Source organism: Physcomitrium patens, chromosome 23 (assembly GCF_059467195.1).
Source record: "Physcomitrium patens ecotype Gransden chromosome 23, ASM5946719v1, whole genome shotgun sequence".
NCBI lineage: Eukaryota > Viridiplantae > Streptophyta > Bryopsida > Funariales > Funariaceae > Physcomitrium > Physcomitrium patens.
Window position 1 is genome coordinate 9,838,252 of NC_143432.1, and position 24,654 is coordinate 9,862,905.

At 37.3% G+C, this 24,654-nt stretch overlaps 1 protein-coding gene across 1 annotated transcript; it reads left to right on the top strand.

Moving 5' to 3' along the window:
- Nucleotides 1-13,293: 13,293 nt before the first annotated feature.
- On the top strand, nucleotides 13,294-17,179 carry LOC112275520 (uncharacterized). The gene is made up of 2 exons (XM_024505939.3): nucleotides 13,294-15,883; nucleotides 16,222-17,179. The coding sequence occupies exons 1-2, from the start codon at nucleotides 14,489-14,491 to the stop codon at nucleotides 16,339-16,341; spliced, it is 1,515 nt and encodes a 504-aa protein (XP_024361707.1). The 5' UTR covers nucleotides 13,294-14,488; the 3' UTR covers nucleotides 16,342-17,179.
- Nucleotides 17,180-24,654: the final 7,475 nt, after the last annotated feature.

Here is a 24,654-nt window from a genome sequence, read left to right on the forward strand (position 1 = left end):
CATCAAACTCACCATCAAAACCCAATTCACAGAATGATGCACACAAAAAGCAAAAAAAATAAAAAGTGACACACGAAAGACACAGGACTCCGTTGCAGCTCACAAAAAACCAATTTCAACACTTCATTTTTTTCATTTTTTCACACACACACACACAAATACATATTTATATATATATATATATATATATATATACTATTTTTTCTATCTCATCTTGTTTCCCCTCTATCTCTTTGCCTTCCACATTTCAATGATGTGAATAGATGATTCCAGATAGGCAGGTACTCAATATGCCCATGTTCACAATATGATGAAGAAGTCCACACTCTCTCTTGCTCTCAAAGCTTGGCCACCCAAATACCACCCACCACCCCCATATTTGGAGGCAATTGGATGAAATCTATCATCCATCCTGGGTGAATGAAATATGGATGGATGAATGTGTCGATGGATGATAACCAACCAACCAACCTGAGTGAATACTGAGTGCACAAAGGGGGGAAGACAAAGCCCCTCTGGCACATGTGCAGAGCTTTGCCCCCCTGTCTGCCACACACACCTTCATCCATCTCCCATTCATCCCTTACATGTATTCTTTTCATCCATATGCTTTAGGAAGGAGCTCAGAAGGGACTCAAGGCAAAACCCATAGCCATGCCCTAAACAATATTTGGTCCATCAGCCATTTGTTCTCTATTTCTGGTTGCTATGGGTCATTGTTAACATATATATATATATATATATATATAATGTGTGTGTGTGTGTGTGTGTGTGTGTATGTGGGAATGCAGACGTGGTAGCTTCTAGAGCAATTCAAAACACACGTTTCATGCATGAGAACCAAGTGCAAGTGGAGACTCCGCCGAAGGGTTCACACAGTGATCCAAAATATCAACACATAAAAGTGAAGAAAAGAGGTGTGATTAATGTACAATTTTTTCATAAATAGACGTTTTTTTAGCAGAAGAATGAGACGAGGTTAGTCACACTATATGTGATTTGGAGACAGTTGTGAGAATACAGTATATTCTTTACAATTTTATTTTTATGAATAACATATTGTATGGAACTTTTTTTTTTCCTGTTTTTTTTTCGTGGATGCACAGCTGTTTTGAGGGAAAGGATCTGCAGCATCTCAAGCTAATTGAGAGATTATAACATCATTTCAAATTTAAAGATACATGATACTCCAATAATTGGCATTGGGATCAGCATCTTGAAATTTCACTCCTAATTAAAATCAATGGACAAGGAGACTATTTCTCAGTCATTATTGCCATAGCAGATCTGTTTAGATATATATATATATATATATATAGTAGTTTGTTTTGAGAACATCATTCTCATTTCATGATTCAACTTCTCCCTTCCAACAAAACCTTGAGAACAGTATCACTCAGTCTCCCAATAGCAATATAAAAAATAAAAATAAAAACTACCCCAACATTGCCATCATCCTCATCATTACATTGCTAAACCTCAAACCATCATACGCTAAATCTCGAAACCCTAAGACCCACTATGGCAAAGTCTTATTTCAAATCCTTATGCATCATGAGAAACAAAATAAATAAAATAAAGGAGAGAACTTGACAACTCCTCCCCACGTCTTTTTATTTATTTATTTATTTATTTTTTTACCTTATCTTATTCCACATTCGTGTACAGAGAGGTGTATCCAGCAAACTGTGGTACAGCTTTTGCAGGTGCTGTAGTTGACCCACAGTGTGCCGTGTTGTGGTTTCTCAATGCAACCAATTTGGGTCAAGAGCCCGAACAGATAACCGACAATTTTCTGCAACAAAGGCAAATAGACACACTCAGCAGCAGCAGCCCTGCTCCTGCAGCTACAGTTCAGTCTAAGTTTAGGGTTTGTTTGATGCAAGACACCCCCCCTACATGGGTGCTCGTCTCTACTATCACTTTTGTGTTTTTGACAAGTGTCGTTGGCAGAGTTTTAGGTCAAAAATGTGAAAGATGCACATACCTTTGAATGATGGTAACTTCTTTATCTGATAACCAACCATAATGGAGCAATGGGCATCCTTTTTTTCACTACAGACATGATTCTTATACTAGGGTTGTTGGTATTATTATTAGTTAGGTATTATTGGTACAGCTTTACAATACATGAATTGAGCCACCCTTGATTTTCTGCTGTTGGAGCTGGTCTCCAGGGCTTGTGCCAGGCACTGTAGGGAACAGAGGAGGCAAAAGAAAATGCATATAAAATCTATAATATAACAACCGGCTAAAGATGTTGGTTGATCCATGTAAAGAAAAAACCATCTGTATGGTGTGGAAAAATTGTGTATATATATATATATATATATATATAAATAAATAAAAAGCTCTGATTCTTATTGCAAGAAGCAGTAGAGCTATTTTGCAGAACTGTTGCCCAGTTCACACTTTGACCTATTTTACTTCATGTGTCTGTTGTCCATGCATGTCTCCAAACATAAATGTAGGGTAGCTGTCTCAAATGTTGTGGGTAATTCATTGATGGACAATCAAGTGCTGGGAGTCTCTTGAATACTGGTATGAGGGGTGTGAGGTTGATAGTTTGGGGTTTTAAAAATCTGCACAAAATGGATTTTTGGACACAATAAAGACACTTTGTATTGTTTTTGAACATACCATGGTGCGCATAAAACATGATAGTTTTTTTTTTATATATATATATAAAAACACACACACACTATTAATAAATATAAAGACAACTTCAATACATTTCTAGTGATAGATGTTGATTAGAGGAAATAACTCTTCAAACAAGATTTTGTGGATAGGTCGAAACTAAACGTGATTCTTTAACACCTTACAAAAGAAGTGATGTTTTTTAACAATTTAGATTGAATACAATGGTTGATCTTCTAACCAAGTACGATACTCTAGATATTGATTTTTTTCTAATGTTAAGAAAAATATGATAAATATATTAGGCATGTTGGAGTTAGACTAAATCTAAAATAGAAGACATTGTATTCACTAGAAGCATTTTATTTTAAATCATTTAAAAAACGTGTGATATGTATTTTTATGTATATTCAAAAGAGTAACACCTTTTATAATTATATATACCAATGGATTATGATTAACTCCTAGAAACTAGATTCAAATTAACTTCTAATACTAATTCAAAGTGACAACAATTTTCTTTGTTGTAGATCTCACAAAATAACTAAACAATAACAAAAAGTATGTATCTTTATATTTACACATTATTTTTCTATATAATTAAATTAGAAAAAAATTTATTATTAACATGTTTAATGTTAGATAAGACCTATAGAAAGTTTATATTGTATTTTCGTACTTTAATAAAGTCAGATTAATCTTAATTGTAAGAATGTGTGTATGCATACAACAAAATTAAAAAAAAAAATAATAAATAATAAATCTTGTCAAATACATATATATATATATATATATATATATATTCTAAGAAAAACAAGTTTCTAACTAATAGGTGGTACAACTAGAGTAGAAATTACCTTTCAAAGCTTCAAAAAGTAACTAAAGGACATGAATAAATTGTGTACATACATATCTACATAACAAAATAAATAAACAATCTAATGATTTCCATCAAAATTACTACATGTAGATCATCTTTGTACTTCAAACCATAGATTATAATTTCACCCAGATTGCATAAAGCATTTGAAGGTGACTTTTTATGAAATTTTTTATACTTTGTTTGTACAAATTGTGGTACGTTTACAACAAGAACTCATTGTCACGGCCATAATCATGTAAGCTAATAATTACATATAGAAATAGGTAGAAGTAAGTAAAAGTAGATAAAAGTAAGCTAATTCTATAATATTTAATATAGAAGCTTCCTAGAAACTTCCTAGACGCTGCTTTGACTTCATAGGTGTCTTTAATTGACTTTTTGGATTAGAAACGTGGTCAACAAGTTGGCCATGTACCACACATGTTGTTAGCTTGAAGATCAAGCTAACTATGTGGCCCACACGTAGAAAAACTTGCGTTATAAGTCAAGGCATGTGTCCTACAAAGTCAACACATATTGGAGGTCCTATAGAACGTCGCCACGTAGCCCCTAGTTAGATAGTATATATAGAGACAAGAGTGAAGGCTTCTTCACTCTTGTCAACTCCTTTCTTGCTTCTAGTCCAGGTTCAAGAGTCTTTAGTTTCTTGTCTTGTGGCAATAGCCATTCCAGTTTCCTTTTAATATACCTACTTGTTTATATTTTGACTTATTATATCGAGATAGCCTTTTGGTGTATATTTTCCCTCATCGAGTCTTTGTCCTTGACAGATTGACAAGAGTACACTTACAATATCAGAGCTTTGTTTTTCTTGAGTGAGAGTGGATTACCCCTTTCTCTTGACAAGACATAAGCGTATTAGAAGTTTGCGGAATACCCACTTCTAAACTGATATTATTCTTAGTACCTTCTTTGTTATTAAGTCTTTCTTTTCTTTTGTCTTGAGCAGTATCAAACAAATTTTTCTTAGTGTCATTATGGCAGAGCTTGTTGAAATGAAGAGTGCAATGGCACAAATGCAAGAGCAAATGAGGGAGTTAATGCTTGCGATGCATCAACTCAATTCATCAACACATGAAAGAACAAGAATAGCAGAAAGTGGGGATATAGAGATGATCGGAGCTGCTTCAACATCTACAACAAATCACGTTCCTTCTCCAATTGTACAACACCCTGTAAGCACTAGAGAACCAAGAATTGCCTTACCCGAGAAATTTGATGGTACGAGATCTAAGTTTCGAGGGTTCATCAATCAAGTAAAATTGGCAATTGAACTTCAACCGCAAAGCTATCCAACTCCAAGATCACAAGTCAGGTTTATTAGCACTCTACTTTCTGGTTTTGCATTATCATGATTTTTGTCTTTTCTTGAACAACGAAATCCAATATTGGACAATTTGGAAGCTTTTTTGGCGGAGTTTCGATCTATGTATGGTGAACACGATGCAACTCGTGTTGCAACAAATAAGATCCGAATTCTGCGACAAAGAAATCGCTCAGTAACAGTGTATGCTTCACAATTTCGACAACTTGCAATTGACATCAAGTGGGATGATGCTGCACTCATGAGTCAATTTCTTTATGGATTGCAATACGAAGTAAAGAAATTGATGCTCAACTTACCTGATCCTCAAACTTTGAGTCAAGCAATCGATTTTGAGGTAAAATGTGATAATCGACTTTTTGAATTTCGATCTGAGAATCATTCACGGGAACCTCAACGTTATTACTCAATGGCAACATCAACATCTTTGCCAAACGTACATTTAGAAGTAGAAGACATGTAAATTGACGCGGTACGTTTTAAGCTTCTAACTGAGCAAGAAAAGATTCGTCGTCGTTAAGAAGGATTATGTTTATATTGCGGAGAACCTAAGCACACTGCTCAACATTGTCCAAAGAAACGACGCAACTATAAAATGAGGGGTACGACGGTCAAAGAAGACAACATGTCGGAAAACGGATTCGTCCAGCTACAATAGGGACCGTGCAGCTGGAACCTTGTACAATTCCTAATGAAGGTCCTATCCTCTCCTCAGAACCCTCTCCTTGTTTTATAATAGACTTATATTTAGGACCTAAGAATTACAAAGCCTCTGCTTTATTAGATTCGGGAGCCTCAGCATGTTTTTTAGATGAACAATTTGTTAAAAGTCGTAAAATATCCTTTATACAAAAACCTAAACCAGTACATGTAGAAGTCATAGATGGTCGTCCCTTATCTTCTGGAGATGTCACTCATGAAACTCATCCTATAAAAGTAACAATAGACGGTCATGATAGCTACATAGCTTTTAACATAATTAAATCCCCGTCGAATCCAGTTATTTTAGGTTTATCCTGGCTAGAAAAATATAACCCTCGAATAGATTGGAATTCACATAAACTTGACTTTTTCCAAAGCATTATTAATAGTTCTACTAACCAAGTAAAAAATTATAAGTCTAGTATAGTAAAACCCGTACTGATAGGTGCAAAAGCATTTATACACGCAACAAAAGAAGGATCAACTTTTGCTATTTATGCTGCACCTATTTTTGAAAACGTAAAGACTTCAAGTGGCATTCCAAGTCAATATCAGGAGTATCAAGACGTTTTTGAGGAAAAGAATGCAGATATTCTTCCTGAGCATCGTCCATATGATTGTTCAATCGACCTCAAGGAAGGAACTCAGCCACCATTTGGACCAATTTACAGTTTATCGCAAGATGAGATGGCTGAACTCAAGACATGTATTGATGAGAATTTAGCGAAGAATTTCATACGCCATTCAAAATCTCCAGCAGGAGCTCCAATTCTATTCGTAAAGAAAAAAGATGGATCTTTACGAATGTGTGTTGATTATCGAGGACTCAACAAGATCACAATCAAGAACCGGTATCCATTACCTTTGATATCAGGACTCCTTGACCAGTTGAATCAAGCTAAGATCTATACAAAAATAGATCTAAGAGGAGCATATAATCTAGTACGGATCAAAGAAGGAGATGAATGGAAGACTGCGTTTCGAACCAGGTATCGACATTTCGAATATAATGTCATGCCCTTTGGACTCACGAATGCACCAGCTGCTTTTCAACATCTCATGAATGATGTATTTCATGAATTCTTAGACAATTTTGTCGTCTGCTATCTAGACGATATCCTGATCTATTCTAAGAACGTCGAAGAACATGAAATACATGTTCGTCAAGTATTACAAAAACTTAGAGATGCAAGATTGTATGCCAAGATGGAAAAGTGTGTATTTCACACTACTCAAGTTGACTTTTTAGGATACATCATTTCAAATGATGGTCTCATGATGGATTCTAAGAAAGTCCAAACAATCATGGATTGGAAGATTTCTAGGACGGTAAGAGATGTCCAATGTTTCTTGGGATTTGCCAATTACTATTGGATCTTCATCAAAGATTTCTCACAAGTAGCAGCTCCACTTACACGCTTGACTAGTAAAGATAAATTTCAATGGAATCAAGAAGCGGAAGCAGCATTTGAAGCCTTGAAGATATCGTTTGTCTCTGCACCAGTCTTATATCGTATTGACTTTTCCAAGGTATTTTTTATGGAAACAGATGCATCAGATTTTGCCTTGGGTGCAGTTTTATCACAAATGGGAACAGATGACAAACTTCATCCGATAGCTTTTCATTCAAGAAAATTCTCAGCAGCCGAGATCAATTATGAGATCCACGATAAAAAACTTCTTGCGATCGTGGATTCCTTTCAAGAATGGCGTCATTATCTAGAAGGCGCTTCTAGTCCAGTCACTGTGTATACAGATCACAAGAACCTCGAGTATTTCATGTCAGGACGCGTGTTGAATCGTCGTCAAGCTCGTTGGAGTATGTCTTTGTCAAGATTCGAGTTCATTATTACTTATCAGCCAGGAAAACAACAAGGTTTGTCTGATGCCCTATCTAGACGTTCTTATTTTGCACCAAAAGAAGGAGATGCAGCTTTTGAGCAACAAAGAACGGTCCTCTTGAAACCGGAGCAATTTCATCTCCGAGCAATGAAATCAACATTGACTGTTAATTCAACTTTTCTCAAGCAAATCCAGTCCAGTATGTCCTCAGACCCTCTTATTTATGATATCGAGAATAATTCTTCCAAGTCTCATGATCCTTCTAAGTTCGAGTTCAAGAATAATCTATTATATTTTGAAGGACGCCTATATGTTCCAAAAGAAGAAGCACGTTTACGTGTTCTTCAAGCACGTCATGACTTTCCAGCAGCATGGCACTTTGGATATAATAAGACTTTGGAACTCATATCAAGAGATTTTTGGTGGCCACAAATGTGGAAGTCAGTCAAAGACTTTGTACAATCATGTGATATTTGTTCAAGATCAAAAATTCCTCGTCATCGACCTTACGGACTTCTTCAGCCATTACCTATACCAGAACAACTATGGTCTTCTGTTTCTATGGATTTCATCACAGATCTTCCAAGCTCAAGATCTTATGATTCTATATTTGTGATAACAGATCGTTTCACCAAGATGGCACATTTTGTGCCATGTACAAAATCTATCACAGGTGAAGAAACAGCTAAGCTTTTCATTGATAATATCTATCGCTATCATGGATTACCTAAAAATATCATATCAGATAGGGGAACTCAATTTGTGTCAAGATTTTGGAGGACCCTTTTCAAGATTTTAAAAGTGGACATAAAGCTATTTTCGGCTTTCCATCCTCAAACTGATGGACAAACAGAGCGCGTAAACCAAGTCTTGGAGCAATATTTAAGGTGTACTATCAACTACCAACAAGATGATTGGATAACCCTTCTGCCATTGGCAGAGTTTGCTTATAATAATACGGTACATTCTTCCACGCAACAAACACCTTTCTTTGCCAATTATGGCTATCATCCATGACTTGATACTTTTGATTTTTCAAAAGTTGATAATCCTGCAGCAGAAGATATGGCAAATCGGTTGTCAGAGTTACATGCAATAATGAAGATGCAATTGAAGGAAGCTCAAGAACGACAAAAGGTAAACGCAGATCTATATTGTAAAGAGCAACCACAAATCAATGTGGATGATAAGGTATGGCTACTTCGTCGCAATATCAAGACTACTCGACCTTGTGACAAGTTGGACTATCGTAGGCTTGGCCCCTTTTCTGTTTCTGAACAGATCAACCCAGTTGTGTATCGGTTACATCTATCGGAGTCAATGAAGATCCATCATGTATTCCACATGTCTCTTCTTGAACCATATAAGACAGTGGATATACGAGGAAGAAGACAAATGCCACCGCCTCCTATAGAAGTAGATAATAATGAAGAATTTGAGGTGGAAGAGATATTAGACTCAAGGCGGCGTCGAAATAAGGTAGAATATCTTGTTCATTGGTGCGGATATGATATTAGTGAACGCACATGGGAGCCATCCAGGAATCTAGCAAATGCATCAGCTAAAGTCAAAGTTTTTCATCAATGACATCCATCGAAACCAAGATGAAAATCTCTCTTATAAAAGAGACAAGATTGAGGCAAGATAACATTCAATTTCCTATCCTTGTTTGTAACTTCTTTGCATTTGTAACGCTAATTAGATGGAGAGCCAACAACCGGCGGATTCAACTCAAAAACCTTCGTTTGCTGACCTGCCTGATGAGACATTACGATTGTCACAACCTTCAAGACGACGCAATCGAGATGAAGATCTTCAAGAATGACATGTTCTTCCTCGAATAGATGGTGAGATACAACACGTTTGGTATCACGATTTGGAAAGGGACTCTCGATGTTTGGTGATTTTGCTAGAGGTAGGAACAACTCCTGATGGTGTTCCAAATATTCTATTCGAAGGAAGTTACGAAGGCCTCAACAATGATCAAATAACTGGGTGGTCTTCCCGCCCTGGTATAGGACACTACCGATGGTTGAGAGGCCCTATCAATCATCTTCGAAGAGAACAGAGATCAGAGTATGTGGCGAATACAATTCGTCGCATCATAGATTTCCTCAACATATGATGACCGCTCCTCGTAGAACTCGTCTCTAGAAGGGGGGGTAATGTCACGGCCATAATCATGTAAGCTAATAATTACATATAGAAATAGGTAGAAGTAAGTAAAAGTAGATAAAAGTAAGCTAATTCTATAATATTTAATATAGAAGCTTCCTAGAAACTTCCTAGACGCTGCTTTGACTTCATAGGTGTCTTTAATTGACTTTTTGGATTAGAAACGTGGTCAACAAGTTGGCCATGTGCCACACATGTTGTTAGCTTGAAGATCAAGCTAACTATGTGGCCCACACGTAGAAAAACTTGCCTTGTAAGTCAAGGCATGTGTCCTACAAAGTCAACACATATTAAAGGTCCTATAGAACGTCGCCACGTAGCCCCTAGTTAGATAGTATATATAGAGACAAGAGTGAAGGCTTCTTCACTCTTGTCAACTCCTTTCTTGCTTCTAGTCCAGGTTCAAGAGTCTTTAGTTTCTTGTCCTGTGGCAATAGCCATTCCAGTTTCCTTTTAATATACCTACTTGTTTATATTTTGACTTATTATATCGAGATAGCCTTTTGGTGTATATTTTCCCTCATCGAGTCTTTGTTCTTGATACTCATTCAAAGAGTAAAATGTACCACAATTTGTTTTCAACAAAAAAATTCCATTCTCACAACAAACAAGTTAGTAATTGAGGAACAAAAATTGCAATAGAAATGGAGGTATATAGATATATATGAAAATATTAAATAGACCCAGCTTTTTACTAAATCAACCTATCCATAATGAAGAATATGATAATCATGAAGAATGTGGTTGGTTTTCATTAGACTTGAATCCAATAATAAAAAAATAAACATAAAGGTCATTTTTTTCCCTTGATGGTTAGAATAGGTGGATCAATTTAATATATATATATATATATATATATATATCAAATGTGTTCTTCATAAATCCCACTAAACTTTGGTTGAACTCCAATTTGATCATTCACAACTTATCACACAACAAACAAAATGAAGACACCAAAATCACCCCCGAGATATCTTTTCTAGAAGATTCCAACAGTTCCATAACATGGGAAATGGTTGCATAAGATTTGCATAGTCCTTATGGATTGATGTGTTCTTCTCGGCTTTCTCGGGTACGGGTACCTTTCTCCGTGCAACTCGTGAGAGAACTTGTGATTGCTAAGCTGTTTGGATCTCGTCCTGTTTTCAGTACACAAAATTCACTTTGTATTTTTGAAAACTATGGAATGAAAAGAGGATGAAATGAAATGGGTGTTTTCCATGTGGGTCATTCTTGTTTAATGCTTTAGCAGTAAAATAATGTGCCTTTGAGATGCTTATTTATTTATTTATTTATTTATTTATTTAGTTAGTTAGTTTTTCTTTACTTCCTCATGCAATACATGTATCATGTCATGTCATAAATCTGTGCATCAAAGTTGAAATTGGTGTGTACGCTGTATCATGAATTTATTTTTGTAACAGATTTAATTGATTGTTGAATCTTTAGGGATGGTTAAGCTTTTCTCAGTTAGAATATTACATTTAAGAGTAATCTTGTCAGAGCATGATATCAAAGACTTTCAGAGCCATGTCTTAAATCAGAAATGTAAATAATTAAATAAGTAAGTAAAAGGAGAATAATAACATTGAAGAATTCATTATGAACATGGATTCATCACTTTGACAAAAATGCAAGATCAATCAAGTACCTGAACAAGTAAAAGTGCTTGTAGAATAAATCAGTATTAGTAAACCATAAAGAAAGGATTGTTTTTTTCTATATTTTAATTTGTAATATTGGTTGAGTTTCAAAGCACATCCTGTTGTTGGTTAATTGCCTCTAAAATAAAATAAAATAAATTAAAGATGAAAAAAAAGACAAAAAAGACAAAAAAGAAAAGTGTTGATTGTTACATCACATCATATATCCAGTTTTGTGGACCATTGTCTTTTTGGCTCATGCTTGAGTTCATCATTATGACACACTATACTATTAAGAAAACTTTTCATTTAAAAACACATGAATAAACCAAACATGAAAATAAAAATAAAAATGTGTGACATATCTTCAATAAGTAATAGCAACTTTAAGATAATTTTGACATCCAAACCCCACAATCTCATTAATAATTTGAATTTTCTTTTGTTGACATATCTTTAGGACCACATTTATTAAGGGAATTGTTGGGTGGACACTCTCCTTTCATTGCCTAAACACTTCCCACATACATCCCCCCCCCAAAAAAAGTTCCAATACACACATATTCTAATTTTAAAGAATTTCATTATTACATATACAAGAAAAACCAAAAAAAACTAAAAATCAAGAACAAAATTAGATGATACATGGATTTGTGTAACAAACGCAAGACTCAACTTGTTCACAAGACTCCACAACTCATTATTAATATCATGATCATCACCACCATCACCCAAAAAAAGACAAGAAAAATAGGTGCCATTTCATGTTCAGAGAATTGTATTGCATGGTGGAGAGATGGGACTCAATGCATTGGAACGCTGAGTCTTAGTAAGCTCTTCTTTTATTTTATTCTATTTTGCCCCTCATTGTACATCCTTCTGGAAGTTTCTGGCCCTGAAGGGGCACATTACATTTGGAACCTGACACAGGAGGGTGCGAATACACCACACAGATTCTGCCATATTATGACCCCATGTTGTTGCGGAACTGTCCACCATGTTGGATGTGGGTGTTGGTGTGAATGAGGGGGTGCTTCCATGGAAGGGAGGAGCCCATTTCCCCCATTTCCTCAACCCCATAATTGGGTTCTGCAGAAGGAACCAATTTTATCATTTTTTTATACAATTTATTAAGGTATCAACAAAAATTTCTCATTTTATATATATATATATATTTTTTTTTGTATTGGTCATGTGGGTAGGAAAGAGAGGACAGTGGCAGGCAGGTACATACATCACTGCTCCAGTGGCTTGTACATTGAACTAGGACTTGCCACAGCCCTGGATTTCATTTCCTTCATTTCCAGTTGGAAAGGTTATGTGTAGAACTAATCAGAACTTCATGATATTGGAGCTTCTAAAACTCTCAAATTAGTAAAAGGAAAAAGCATTTCTTTGTGCACGAAATTAGGGTTATGGGTCCTCTCTGGTTTCTTCCAGTTGGGGTCATTAAGCATTTATGATTGGGAACTGTGTGTGGTTACTTGGTTGCAATTCCTTCAGAAGCATCCAAAGCATTAAAAATAAAGATAAAAATTCTCTGCTCACTGTGTCAGTAACAATTCATTACATATCCATTTTTTTTTGATATTTTTCTTTCAACGCATACATACAAACATAAAAAATAAAAAAATCATGAAGAGAGTTGAGGGGCCTTACTGTAATGGATATTGAACTGTAGAGATTTCCACCATTATTCTTCAACGCCTATCATCCATAAAACGATGAACAGACACGCTTGGTTCCGGCGATTATTCATTCATCCAGCCACATCATCGAACGTTCGTGCCACGCTGTCTGTGGGTCGCACAGTCCACGCAGACGCCGGGGCTTGACAATTCATCAATGAGAAGAATATGCACTCCACGTCGGATCATTCCACGGCGATCGGGGTCCGAACTCGTCCCCTCTTAACTCTCATTAATGAAGCGCATTAGTCTCAGATGAGTATGGTGATGTGAGGATTAGAATGGAGCCGTTCGTTGCGTTCTCCAGAGTTCCCATTGAAGTTCCCTTGTGTGCATGCAAGTTGTTCCCAATTTGTAACTTGCCCGCCGTGTCTTGTGGTCATGGCATTGACGTGCTTCGCGCTGTTTTCCTACACCATCGGCTCTCGCTCCGTTGCAGCTCCAGCTTCAGCTTCGATCGTCTCTTGCTCCTCGCAACGTTCGCTAATAAGGCACCGGGTATCGGTAGCGGATATTTTAATTCGTCGTGGTTCAGAAGATATGAAATATGCTTGGATCGGAGCCTTTAGCGACCATTTTTTGGACCTTCTTTGCTATGTTGAGAGGACTTTGTTGTGTTGAGTTCTTTGTTGCTGGCTGTGCGCGCGCTGAGCTGAGAAGTGCAGCTTAGGTTTTGGCTCCATTGTTAGGAGGTGGAATGGTGTGTGGAAGAAGTGAGAAATTTATCGTGGTTGTGGAATTGAATGGGCAGGGGGTCACGAGGGGAGGGGAGGGCCGCGTCTGGCATTGCTGAAATCAATGCAGTGTGGAAATTCGTGCTCGATTTCGTGATTTGACGGGGTGGAGTTTGAGTGTTGACTGATTGCTGCTAGAGATTGCTTGTTTCACGTGCGTTGCGCTGTTTTCCGTGGTCGAGACAATGCGTGTGGCCGTAGGTTGTTGATTGGGGAGGAGTTTTTGCGGAGTTGTCAATGGTTGTTGTCGAGGTGCAGCGGAGATTTGGCTATCTGGCGGTTCAATGCTTTACTTGCTGCTTCTTTCGAATAAGCTGTGAAGGGGGGAGTTGTCCGAAGGTGTGGCAAAGAGCTTCGGGTGCTGCAGATGGTCGCTGTTGTCCAAATGGACGCACTGCCCTCAGCTTCGGAGTTTTTTGACATTCTTGACAATGTCTATGTTCATTGGCGTTTATTCGACCGAGGATTGATGGTTTCGTTTCGCCGCTGATGCATTTTTAGATTCCAATTCCTGTCCGTGTTGAAGAATTTTTGCGGCAGTACCTTGGAAATGGCGGAGCGCAGCATGTATAGTAGCGGGTACTAGAACCTTTCAGGAGCTGCGGATAGGGATGTGTCTCTTGTGGATATTTACAGAGGAGATTCACTACTACAGAGCTTTGGTCTAAAGTTACCCAAGATGGGCTGAAAGTTCTCAAGGTTCGGTTTTCGTGGACTGGAGTAGCAACGATGTTGAAAGTCTAGTACATTTCCTATGCACTTCTTTCAGTGCTGTAGCAAGCCGTTTTAGATCTCTATACATCTTTTAAGATTTTGGCGAGGAATTCAGTGACTCCGGCTGAGGTACTCCAACAAAGATGTTGGATACCACGGAGCAAGTGCCATTGGATCCATTGAGAAGCGGAACGCCTGCGAAGCATCATCAAGCGCAGCTCGCAGGTCTCAAACGTCTATCGGCCCGTGCAAGCGCAGGGCCCATTACTCCACCAGGCACCCGCCGAGTCTTCTTCTCCTTCTCTGCTTATGCCCGAAGCGTCCTTGACAAACTGAAGAAGTGCAAAGTTCCCATAGCTGAAGGCCTCTCCGACGAAGAGTTTGAGAGGATCGAAGCAACATATGGAATCACATTTCCGCCAGACTTGAAAGGGATACTCCATGAGGGTCTTCCTGTGGGGGCGGGCTTTCCCAACTGGCGAGCTGGTAACCGTGACCATCTTAGTATGCGCATCAACCTACCCGTAGTTGGGCTTTTGCGTGAAGTCGCCAATTCAAGTTTCTGGTGGAAAGCATGGGGTCCTAGACCTAAGGACATTAATCAAGCTGTCAGGATTGCGCGTTCTGCTATACGAAAGTCTCCAATTCTCGTCCCTATGTATGGTCACTGTTATATCCCGTCTTCGCCAAATCTCGCCGGCAATCCTGTTTTCTTTGTTTACCAGAAAAATGCTGTCTACTGTGGGTACGATGTCGCAGACTTTTTTAATCGTGAAGCTTTCCTCTCACACAAATTTGAGTTCGGTGATTTAATGTATGACATGGGAAGTTTCAGAAATGAGAAAAGTATTGAAGGTGGCGCTCTAGAACATGCTAATAGGGATGTCGATTTTGAGCCTGTGCACCGTAGCTCGCACTCTTCATCAGGGACAGATGTTTCAGAGGCGTCAGGGTCTGGGAGTTCTAGCAGCGAAGGAGAATCTTGGGGTCGAAGTCTGGACGTTCTTGCCAAGAAGACTGAGTTCTTGGTGAGCCCGCTCAAGAGAAATCTTCAGAATGAAGGTGGAGGCCGGCAGCTAAGCTTTTCAAGAGGTTTTGATAGGCAACCACAAGATACTCACACTCCACAAGGTTTTGGGAGCTACGATGACATTCTGCGGTATTCTCACATCGTCGAGAAGGCCCTTCCTCTAAAGGTTTTGGAGAATGTTTGTATGGCTCCAGAGGATGCTCGAACTCCTCGACGTATCGAATTTTGGAGCGATCTCGCTGATAAGGTGCATAAGCAAATTTTTTCACGAGTTGAAGGTTTCTCTTCACCTCGAAGACAGGATTTCAATTTATTGAAGCCAAGGACTGATTCCACGAATGAGAATCTCGAAGAACAGGATGGAATCAAGCCGTCGAAGTGGTTAAACGTATACTTGGACGAAATATCTCTGGTTCTTCGGCAGGGCGGTTGGCGCGAGGATGATATAAACGACATGATCGTTTCAGAATCTCCATCAAAGCGCTGGAACCAGCAGCACGATTCGGAGGTGAGAGACCGTTGCGTTATGCCTCGACTCTGTCTGGCTTTTACATTGTCTGCACCCGTATGCTGTCATTGGCCTCCTTGTACTGTTTGTCAAGACTTCATGAGAAATATGAGCCTTCTATTGAACCTTTTACTTCTCTTCCCTATTCTCTTTGTATATGGAGGTGTTCGATTAGGTTGTGCCTTACCTGAGGGTTACCTGAAAATGACCTCGAAAACAAGTAATTAGTATCTCAGCTGTTCGCTATCCAGAATCTGAGAAGCAAAACTAATCAGTTGAAAGAAAAAGATTCTACTTTATCACTTCACTCATTCATAGAGATCCTTTAATGTATGCAGGCAGTTCTGGTTTCCTTGGCCAGGGAAGTGGAGTTACTCTCTACTTCACTTAAAAGGGCCGGATGGAGCGTCCCTGATGTGACCGAAACCATGAAAATGGGACTGGGTACACGTACATAGGATGTTACAAATCTACAGGCATTTTACTGTGCATATGCATGAATTGTAGTCTGAAGCCCATATCTTGGCCAGAGAATTAGCACATGATCATCTACCCCACGACTATGTTCCTAAACAATATGGGAACGTTGACGTTATTTGGGCGAATGAGGAGTGGAGCGAGTATGTATGGGCGAAAGCGGCCTTTCCTGTATGCTGAAGAAGAGAGGATTCAAGCGTTTTACTTAAGTGCCGCCTCCTAAACCATCATACCTTTTGTTCAATTCGTTGAAGGTGTACAATGCTGCTGTGGGGTGGAGTGCCATAACAAAATGCCAACCTACTGAATATCGTGACATAATCTAGGACCATGTGCCATCAGTTGATATCGAAGATTTCTGGCTGTTTGTGAATTTCTGTGCTCTTTGTACACTCCGTTGGAGCAGAGCATGCTCACATACAAAGACTCCACAATTGGAGCTTATTAAGTTACCTGGATTTTTTTATTTTATTTTTTTATTTGTTTATTTCCCAGCTTTCTTCTAGTCAAACTAGGAGTTGAAATTTTCATCTAGCATATTTTTACGACTGGATGAGTTTCTTGACCCCTTTACATGCAGGGGGTTGCAGTTAAACCTCAGCGGATTATCGCAGATATTAAAAGGGTTCTGATTAGAGTAGTGAGTCAGAAAGCCCATGTGAAAGTACAATTTTTTCCTCATTTCGGCGGGGCGTTCGTCGGAAGTTTCCCAGTGTGAGGGCTTGTACAGCATTGATACCTTTGAAGCCCATTGGGTGACTGTACATCCTGTGAGCACTTTGCTTCAATAAAGTATGCTCATCCGCTATTTAGAAGCAATTGGAGCTTCCCTGCTGACGTACATCATTTCACAAGGTCATTGTTTGTCGAATTTCTACATAATCTTATGTGAGGTTGATCTTTCCTACCCTGTGACATTCTACTTAGAGGTTTGACCCCTACGTGAGGCTCATATTGCGATAGTTTGAATTGAAATTTTGTGAGGGTGTTTGTCCTCCTGATATGGTGTGAGTTCGTTTTCTTGTCAACACACTGACCCATTTGTGTGTCGCAGATGCAGTTCCTTTGCTAGTCACTTAAATTACTGAGCAGGGAATGCCTGCATGCCAATGTCAATGCTGAACTTGGTGCAACTTGATGGCCTGTCCCTCTTGCTTATGCTCGAGTTTTACAGACTTGTTACCTTACCTGTGTGCAATACTCAAAATGTTAGAAAAGTGAACAAAAATGGCCGAACTATTTCATCAATCAGCCGCTCATGATTTCCAGTTGATCTTGTGTGTAACATAATTTTGCTATATACCGAGATAATTAAGGTATAACGAGTAGAACTTGAAGGTCTCGCATCCTTAAAATGTTCCAAGCTTCAGAGGCTTATGGGATGTAGTACATGTACTTTTGCATATCATTTTCAAGGTTTCAATAAAAAATCCAACATTCTTCTCTAAGCTTTGTAAATTGACGGAAGAAATATACATATATATATATATATATATATATTTATAAATATATATAAACGAATGTTTTTGGTGTAGTTGACTTGTTCAATTAGCATAATCCAGATATGATCAGTCATGAAGAGAAGTACTAAGCTAGTTACAACTTTAATAAGAATGTTTGTTGATTTAAAGGTACATATGAATGATGGTGATAGATGAGCAATTAAAAGCTATGATTGTGTATATTTAAAACTAAACTGATAAGTTATTTCTATAAAATATTACTTAGATTATAACACATTGTTCTATCAACTTTAGACAAATCTTAAATAAATCCTAAGAAATTAATAAAGAAATCTTGAACGATCTCCATTAAACTCTTAAGCAAATCTAAACATATTGTAATTAAACTATAAATAAATATGAACAAAATCCTAATCAAATCTTAAAGAAACTGTAACTAAATTTTATAAACCATGAAAAAAATATTAAGAAAATTTTAATTTTAAGTAGCAACTTGAATAAATTACAACTCCTAATTGCAATGTTGGACTGAAAATAAATTTTACAAACTACTTCATAAATTAATATTGGATAAGGTTACAAAATTTGATATAGATTAGATTTGCATTATAAAGATAAAGTACTAAATTTTCTACTCATGATACTTAACTCTCCTATTTTAGATTGAAGATGAATACTAATAGAAAATTCTTGCAATTTAGCCATTAAATTTTGCTTAAACTTTGTGTGTAGCTTCAATATTGCAAATTTATTCAATGTCTTAAAATATCCACTTTTACAATGATTTGACCATTAGATTTTAAAAAAGAGTAGGTAACTTCAATTGTACTTTTTTAATACTCTATATATTTGCTAACCAATATTGTACAAATAAACCATTGAACTTCACAACAAATCAAGAACTTCTTTTCTTACTTGCACAATACTATATGCATAAAAATTAAATCATATATCATTATTAGATTTTCAAAAACCTAACAAAAAATCACCATAGCCTATTTCAGCTTTTAAACTACAATGCTTTTAAAACTTATATTTTCTTCTCTCATATTAGAGTTTATCTACATTAAAATCCTACAAATCTTCTACTCTTAGAAAGATCTAAAAATCTTTCTTCTAATCTCACACTTAATCTCCAAAAGAACCCCCTCTCTCCTTTCTTTAATATTGTATGCTTGTTTTTATGTGCATGGATTTGATTTTAACCTTGTCGTACAAATGGTCCTCCTCTAATATCAATCTAGTCTTTTTATGGTAATTTTTATAAAATTTTATTTAAAAATTTAATCTAAAAATAATTAAATAGGTTGTATGCTTATTCCATCTTAATTTAATGTATTGATAGTCCTACAAATTAAGTAGAAGTTGTTTTTATAATAAAGATTGAATAAAAAATTAAAATTTTGATAATAGTTAATCTAGTAGTTATGATTTAAAAAAAAAAATCTTTGCAATTAAGTCCATTCTACATGTTTTATTTTTCATCCATTCTTTCACCTAATAAATGAGTTTCAACACTATAATGTAAATGATTGTATTATTAAACAAATGTTAGAATGCTTTTACTACTGAACTTTTATTAACTTCTTAGTTATTATGTATAATTAATAATAATATTAAGATACTACCACATGTCATGCTTTAAGATAATGTAACATCATATTAGTATCTTTATCTCTATATGAATTTAGGAAATTTAGAAAAATTTATTAATCTTATACTATAAAAAATCCTTGCAATACCTACATCTAACTTAATGATTATAAAATAATATAGTAGATTTAAAGAAATTTACTCAATTTCTCTTTGGATGGTAAAAAAATAAAGAAATGAAAAAAACATATTTCAAAAAAAATTCTATCTTTCCTATGATTTTTGATATCAACATCATAAAAAAAAAAAAAAAAAAAAAAAAAATGATCTTCTATGATAATTCTATTTTTTTAATTTCTAGAATAATATTAAATTTTGAGACTTAAAAATAATAAACATGAAGCTTAATGAAAGATAGAACTTCTATTTGTATTTGTATGAGTGGTATTTTATACTTGTATGAGTTTATAATATTTTATTATATTTTTCTTCAAGAAAAAAAAATAGAATTAATTTTGAATATATTTTTTTACAAATAATTTAAAATAAGTTAATGGATTATTAATTTTGAAAAATTCTAAAAATTTTATATTTTAATATTTTTATTTAATTCTTTTTCTTTCAATTGATTATATACTTTTTATTATCAATATTATTAATGTTTTTTTTAGCTTAAATATAATTTATAGCACTCTGTACAAGTGTTAGGGACATAGTCCTTAGACCTTTCTAGAGACAAGTTTCTAGAACCTTCTAGAAAGAAGTCTCTAGAAACTTCCAAAAGATTCCTTGAATATTTTCTTAGAATATTCTTCAAAGATTCCCTAAAGATTCTTTGAAGATTCCCTAAAGATTCCCTTAGAAGATTCTAGAAGATTCTTAGAATATTCTAGTAGATTCTAGGAAGTTACTTAAGAAGCTTCCTAGCTCTTGGGTAGTTGCTCGAGAAGCTTCACAGTTCTTGGGAAGCTTCTTGATGCGCTTCCTTAGAACCATAGGCCAGTAGTATATATAGGAGTCGAGGCTGAAGAGTTCTTCAGTCTCGACAACACATCTCTTGGAGTTCTAGCTCACCTTTCTAGTGTTGTTCTTGTACTCATCTGTTTAATCTAGTTCTGCCACTTCTTCTTGAACTTCTTATTAGATTTCAAGTCTGTATTTTGTGTCCGTGACAGTTTGTCGAGACTACACTAACTTGAGATATCAGAGCTAGTTCTTTCTTAGTAGAGTGTGGATTACCCCTCTACTTGAAGGTATATTAGCATTTTTTTAGAGGTTGCGGATTACCCTCCTCTAAACTGATATTTTCTCAATCACAATATCAGAGCTTAGTTCTTTGAGGCAGAGAGTTGACTACCCCTTTCCTTGGAGATACTTGAGCGTTCTAAGGGTTGCGGATTACCCTCTCTTGGACTGATATTAATTCCTTCTTTTTGTTTAGCATAGCTAGTAGAAAAGACTTTTAACATCGATTTCAGAGGTTTGCCTTCTTGATAGAGTGCGGATTACCCCTCTTCTCGAAAGCATTGAGGCATTTTTAGATGTTGTGGATTACCCTCCTCTAAAACTGAAATCGTTTAGTGTTTTTTTTTTTTTTTTTTTCTCCGAGTAGGTGACAGGTAGTGCTACAATTTTCTCCAAGAGACTTAGCAATTTCTTCTTCTCTCAAAATTTTTCCATCTATTCTCTAAATATGGAAGTAGACCAGGTCATAGACAGTGCATCTCCACAAGTAGACAATAGAGTGGCAACTCTTGCAGATCTTCAAGCTCTTATGAATAGTGTACGAAAGGAGATTGCATTTCTTCGCAATCCAAGTAAAGAACCTCAAATTGATCTAGTGACCGAAGAAGCTAGACGCGAAATTCATAGCCTACAACAAGAGATTATTCGACTAAGAGAAGCAAGACATGTGTCACATACGACCCCTATAGATACTTCAAGGATTAGTACAAAAGAACCAAAAGCGAGTATGCCAGACAAGTTTGACGGAACAAGAGCCAACTTTCGAGGTTTTGTGCAACAAGTACGGCTTTATCTACGCCTATATCCTTCTCGTTATCCGAATGGATTTATCCAGGTTGCTTTCATAGGTACTCTTCTATCAGGAAATGCTCGCTCTTGGTTTGCTCCACTATTGGAGAAGGATTCTCCAATATTGTACGACCTAGAGGCTTTCATAGAGAGACTTACTGCTGCGTTTGGAGATAGCGATCGAGAAAGAGTGGCTGAAAGAAAGATACAAAATCTGCGACAAGGATCACATTCTGCTGCAATCTATACTGCAGAATTTCAACAGCTTACATGTGATCTTGATTGGAATGATAAGACGTTCATGACACGATTTCGATATGGACTGAGAGATGATGTCAAGAACTTATTGATCACCATGCCTAAGGCGGATACTTTAGAAGAACTTATATCTCAGGCAATTATTTGTGACAACCGCCTCTTTGAATTACGACAAGAAAGACGATCAGGCTGGAGAAATGATGGAGCATTTGCTACATTTTCAAAAGGTCCAGAGAATCACTCCATAGATCCTGAACCCATGCAAATTAATGCGGTACGTTTCAAACCCCTCACAGCTGAGGAAAGGAAGCGACAGTTTGAACAAAACTTGTGTTTATATTGCGGAGAAGCGGGCCATAAAGCTGTAGATTGTCGGAAGAAAGAGAAGCCTCAAACAACAAGACTTAGGAGTACAAGCATGCAGGAAAACAAGGACGCCCAGCCACAATAGGGACCGTGCGGCTGGACATCTCAACATCCAAAATTAATCAAGGTCCCTTTCTCTCAGCTCAACCTTCAGATTGCTTTATGGTACCTTTACATCTGGGTATTCAAGAACTACAAGTCGATGCTTTATTAGACTTGGATGCATCCGCTTGCTTTATAGATGAAGAGTTTGCCAAGCTTCACAATATTTCTCTTGTAAAGAAACTTAAGCCTGTCCATGTAGAAGTCATAGACGGACGACCATTGTCTTCGGGCAATGTTATCCATGAAACTAAACCATTGAAGGTACGTCTTGAAAACCATGAAAGCAATATTATGTTTAATGTTATCAAGACCCCTTCATGTCCTATCATTTTGGGACTATCTTGGCTTGATAAATATAATCCATTGATAGATTGGAAGTTGCAGAAAGTGACATTTCCAACAAACTCCTTGAAGGTGGAATCTGCCAAGACAATGTCTAGAAACAAATCCTTGTTTATAGGTGCAAGGGCTTTCATGAAGGAAGCCAAGCAAAATACACCTCTTGTCATCTTCGCAACTCCGACTCGAGAAGATGCAACTCCGACTTTGGTTATTCCAAAGCAGTATGAAGAATTCAAAGATGTCTTTGAAAAGAAGAATGCTGATATGCTGCCAGAGCATCGACCCTATGATTGTGCCATTGAATTGCAAGAAGGAGCACAACCACCTTTTGGACCAATCTACAATTTGTCGCAGACGGAGTTGATTGAGTTGCGGAAGTATATTGACGAGAATCTAGCCAAGAACTTCATCTGTCATTCGAAGTCGCCAGCTGGGGCACCAATCTTATTTGTGAAGAAGAAGGATGACTCACTACGGATGTGCGTGGACTATCGAGGTCTCAACAAGGTGACAAAAAAGAATCGCCATCCACTGCCTTTGATCTCTGGTCTTCTAGAACAACTTGGGCGTGCAAGGATCTTTACAAAGATTGACCTAAGGGGGGCTTACAACCTTGTGCGAATTAAGGAAGAAGATGAATGGAAGACAGCGTTCCGAACAAGGTATGGCCATTTTGAATACAATGTCATGCCATTTGGTCTTACTAATGCTCCAGCGGTCTTTCAACACATGATGAATGACATCTTTCGAGAGCATCTAGATGATTTTGTTGTCATCTATCTAGATGATATTTTGATATTTTCTAAGAACGAGAAAGAACATGAGAAGCACGTTCGTCTGGTACTCAAAAAACTACGGGAGCGAGGACTCTATGCCAAATTGGAGAAGTGCTTATTTCACCAAACTGAGATGGAGTTTTTGGGATTCATCGCGACTACGGAAGGCTTGAAGATGGATCCAAAGAAGGTGGAAGCAATCATGTCTTGGGAAGTTTCGAAGACGGTTAGGGACGTACAATGTTTTCTTGGATTTGTTAACTACTATCGGATCTTCATCAAGAATTATTCTCAAGTTGCTGCCCCCCTCACTCGGTTAACGTGTAAGGACAAGCTCGAATGAGGACCTATCGCAGAAAAAGCATTTCAAGATTTGAAGATGGTATTTACTACAGCTCCAATCTTGGTACATCCGGACTTTACAAAGGCCTTTTATTTGGAGACAGATGCGTCGGATTTTGCTTTGGGAGCTGTACTTTCACAGATGGGCGTAGATGAGAAGCTCCATCCAGTTGCGTTCTATTCTCGAAAATTCTCTGCTGCTAAGATCAACTATGAGATCCACGATAAGGAACTCCTTGCTATAGTAGATTCTTTCCAAGAGTGGCGCCACTTTCTCGAAGGAACTGCACATCCAGTGACCGTATATACGGATCACAAGAATTTGGAGTATTTTATGTCGGCTCGGATTTTGAATCGGCGTCAAGCCTGGTGGAGTATGTCGCTATCCAGGTTCGACTTTGTTATTACTTATCGACCTGGGAAGCAACAAGGGTTGTCCGATGCATTATCAAGGAGATCATATCTCGCGCCAAAGGCTGGAGATGCAGCATTTGATCAACAGTGCACGACATTGTTGAAGCCAGAGAAATTTCGGCTCAACGCAGCTATTGTACCAATTGATGCTGACTTCCTCGACCAGGTACGGGCCGCAACCATTGAAGATTCTCTAGCCCTTGATATCAAGCAACATGCTAGTGATGATAAATTCAAGATGAAAGGAGATCTAGTATATTTCGAAGAGCGGTTGTATATCCCAAAAGGGCCAACACGACTCCGAGTTCTTCAATCTCGTCATGACTTTCCAGCTGCAGGACATTTTGGATTCAATAAGTCCTTGGAACTTATTTCCCGCGATTTCTGGTGGCCTCAAATGTGGAAGGATGTGAAAGATTTTGTTGTATCTTGTGACATTTGTTCAAGATCCAAAAACCCTCGACATCGGCCTTATGGACTTCTACAGCCATTGCCTATTCCGCGCCGACCATGGTCTTCGGTTTCCATGGACTTTATTACAGATCTACCACCATCGAATTCATTTGACAGCATTTTTGTTGTCGTAGACCGGCTTACAAAG

What these genes read in the sequence shown, in the direction of transcription:
- LOC112275520 (XM_024505939.3), top strand. Translation starts at nt 14,489, where the DNA reads ATGTTGGATACCACGGAGCAAGTGCCATTGGATCCATTGAGAAGCGGA. An exon ending in ACCAGCAGCACGATTCGGAG is followed by an intron (nt 15,884 to 16,221) that starts GTGAGAGACCGT and finishes TAATGTATGCAG; the next exon opens with GCAGTTCTGGTTTCCTTGGC.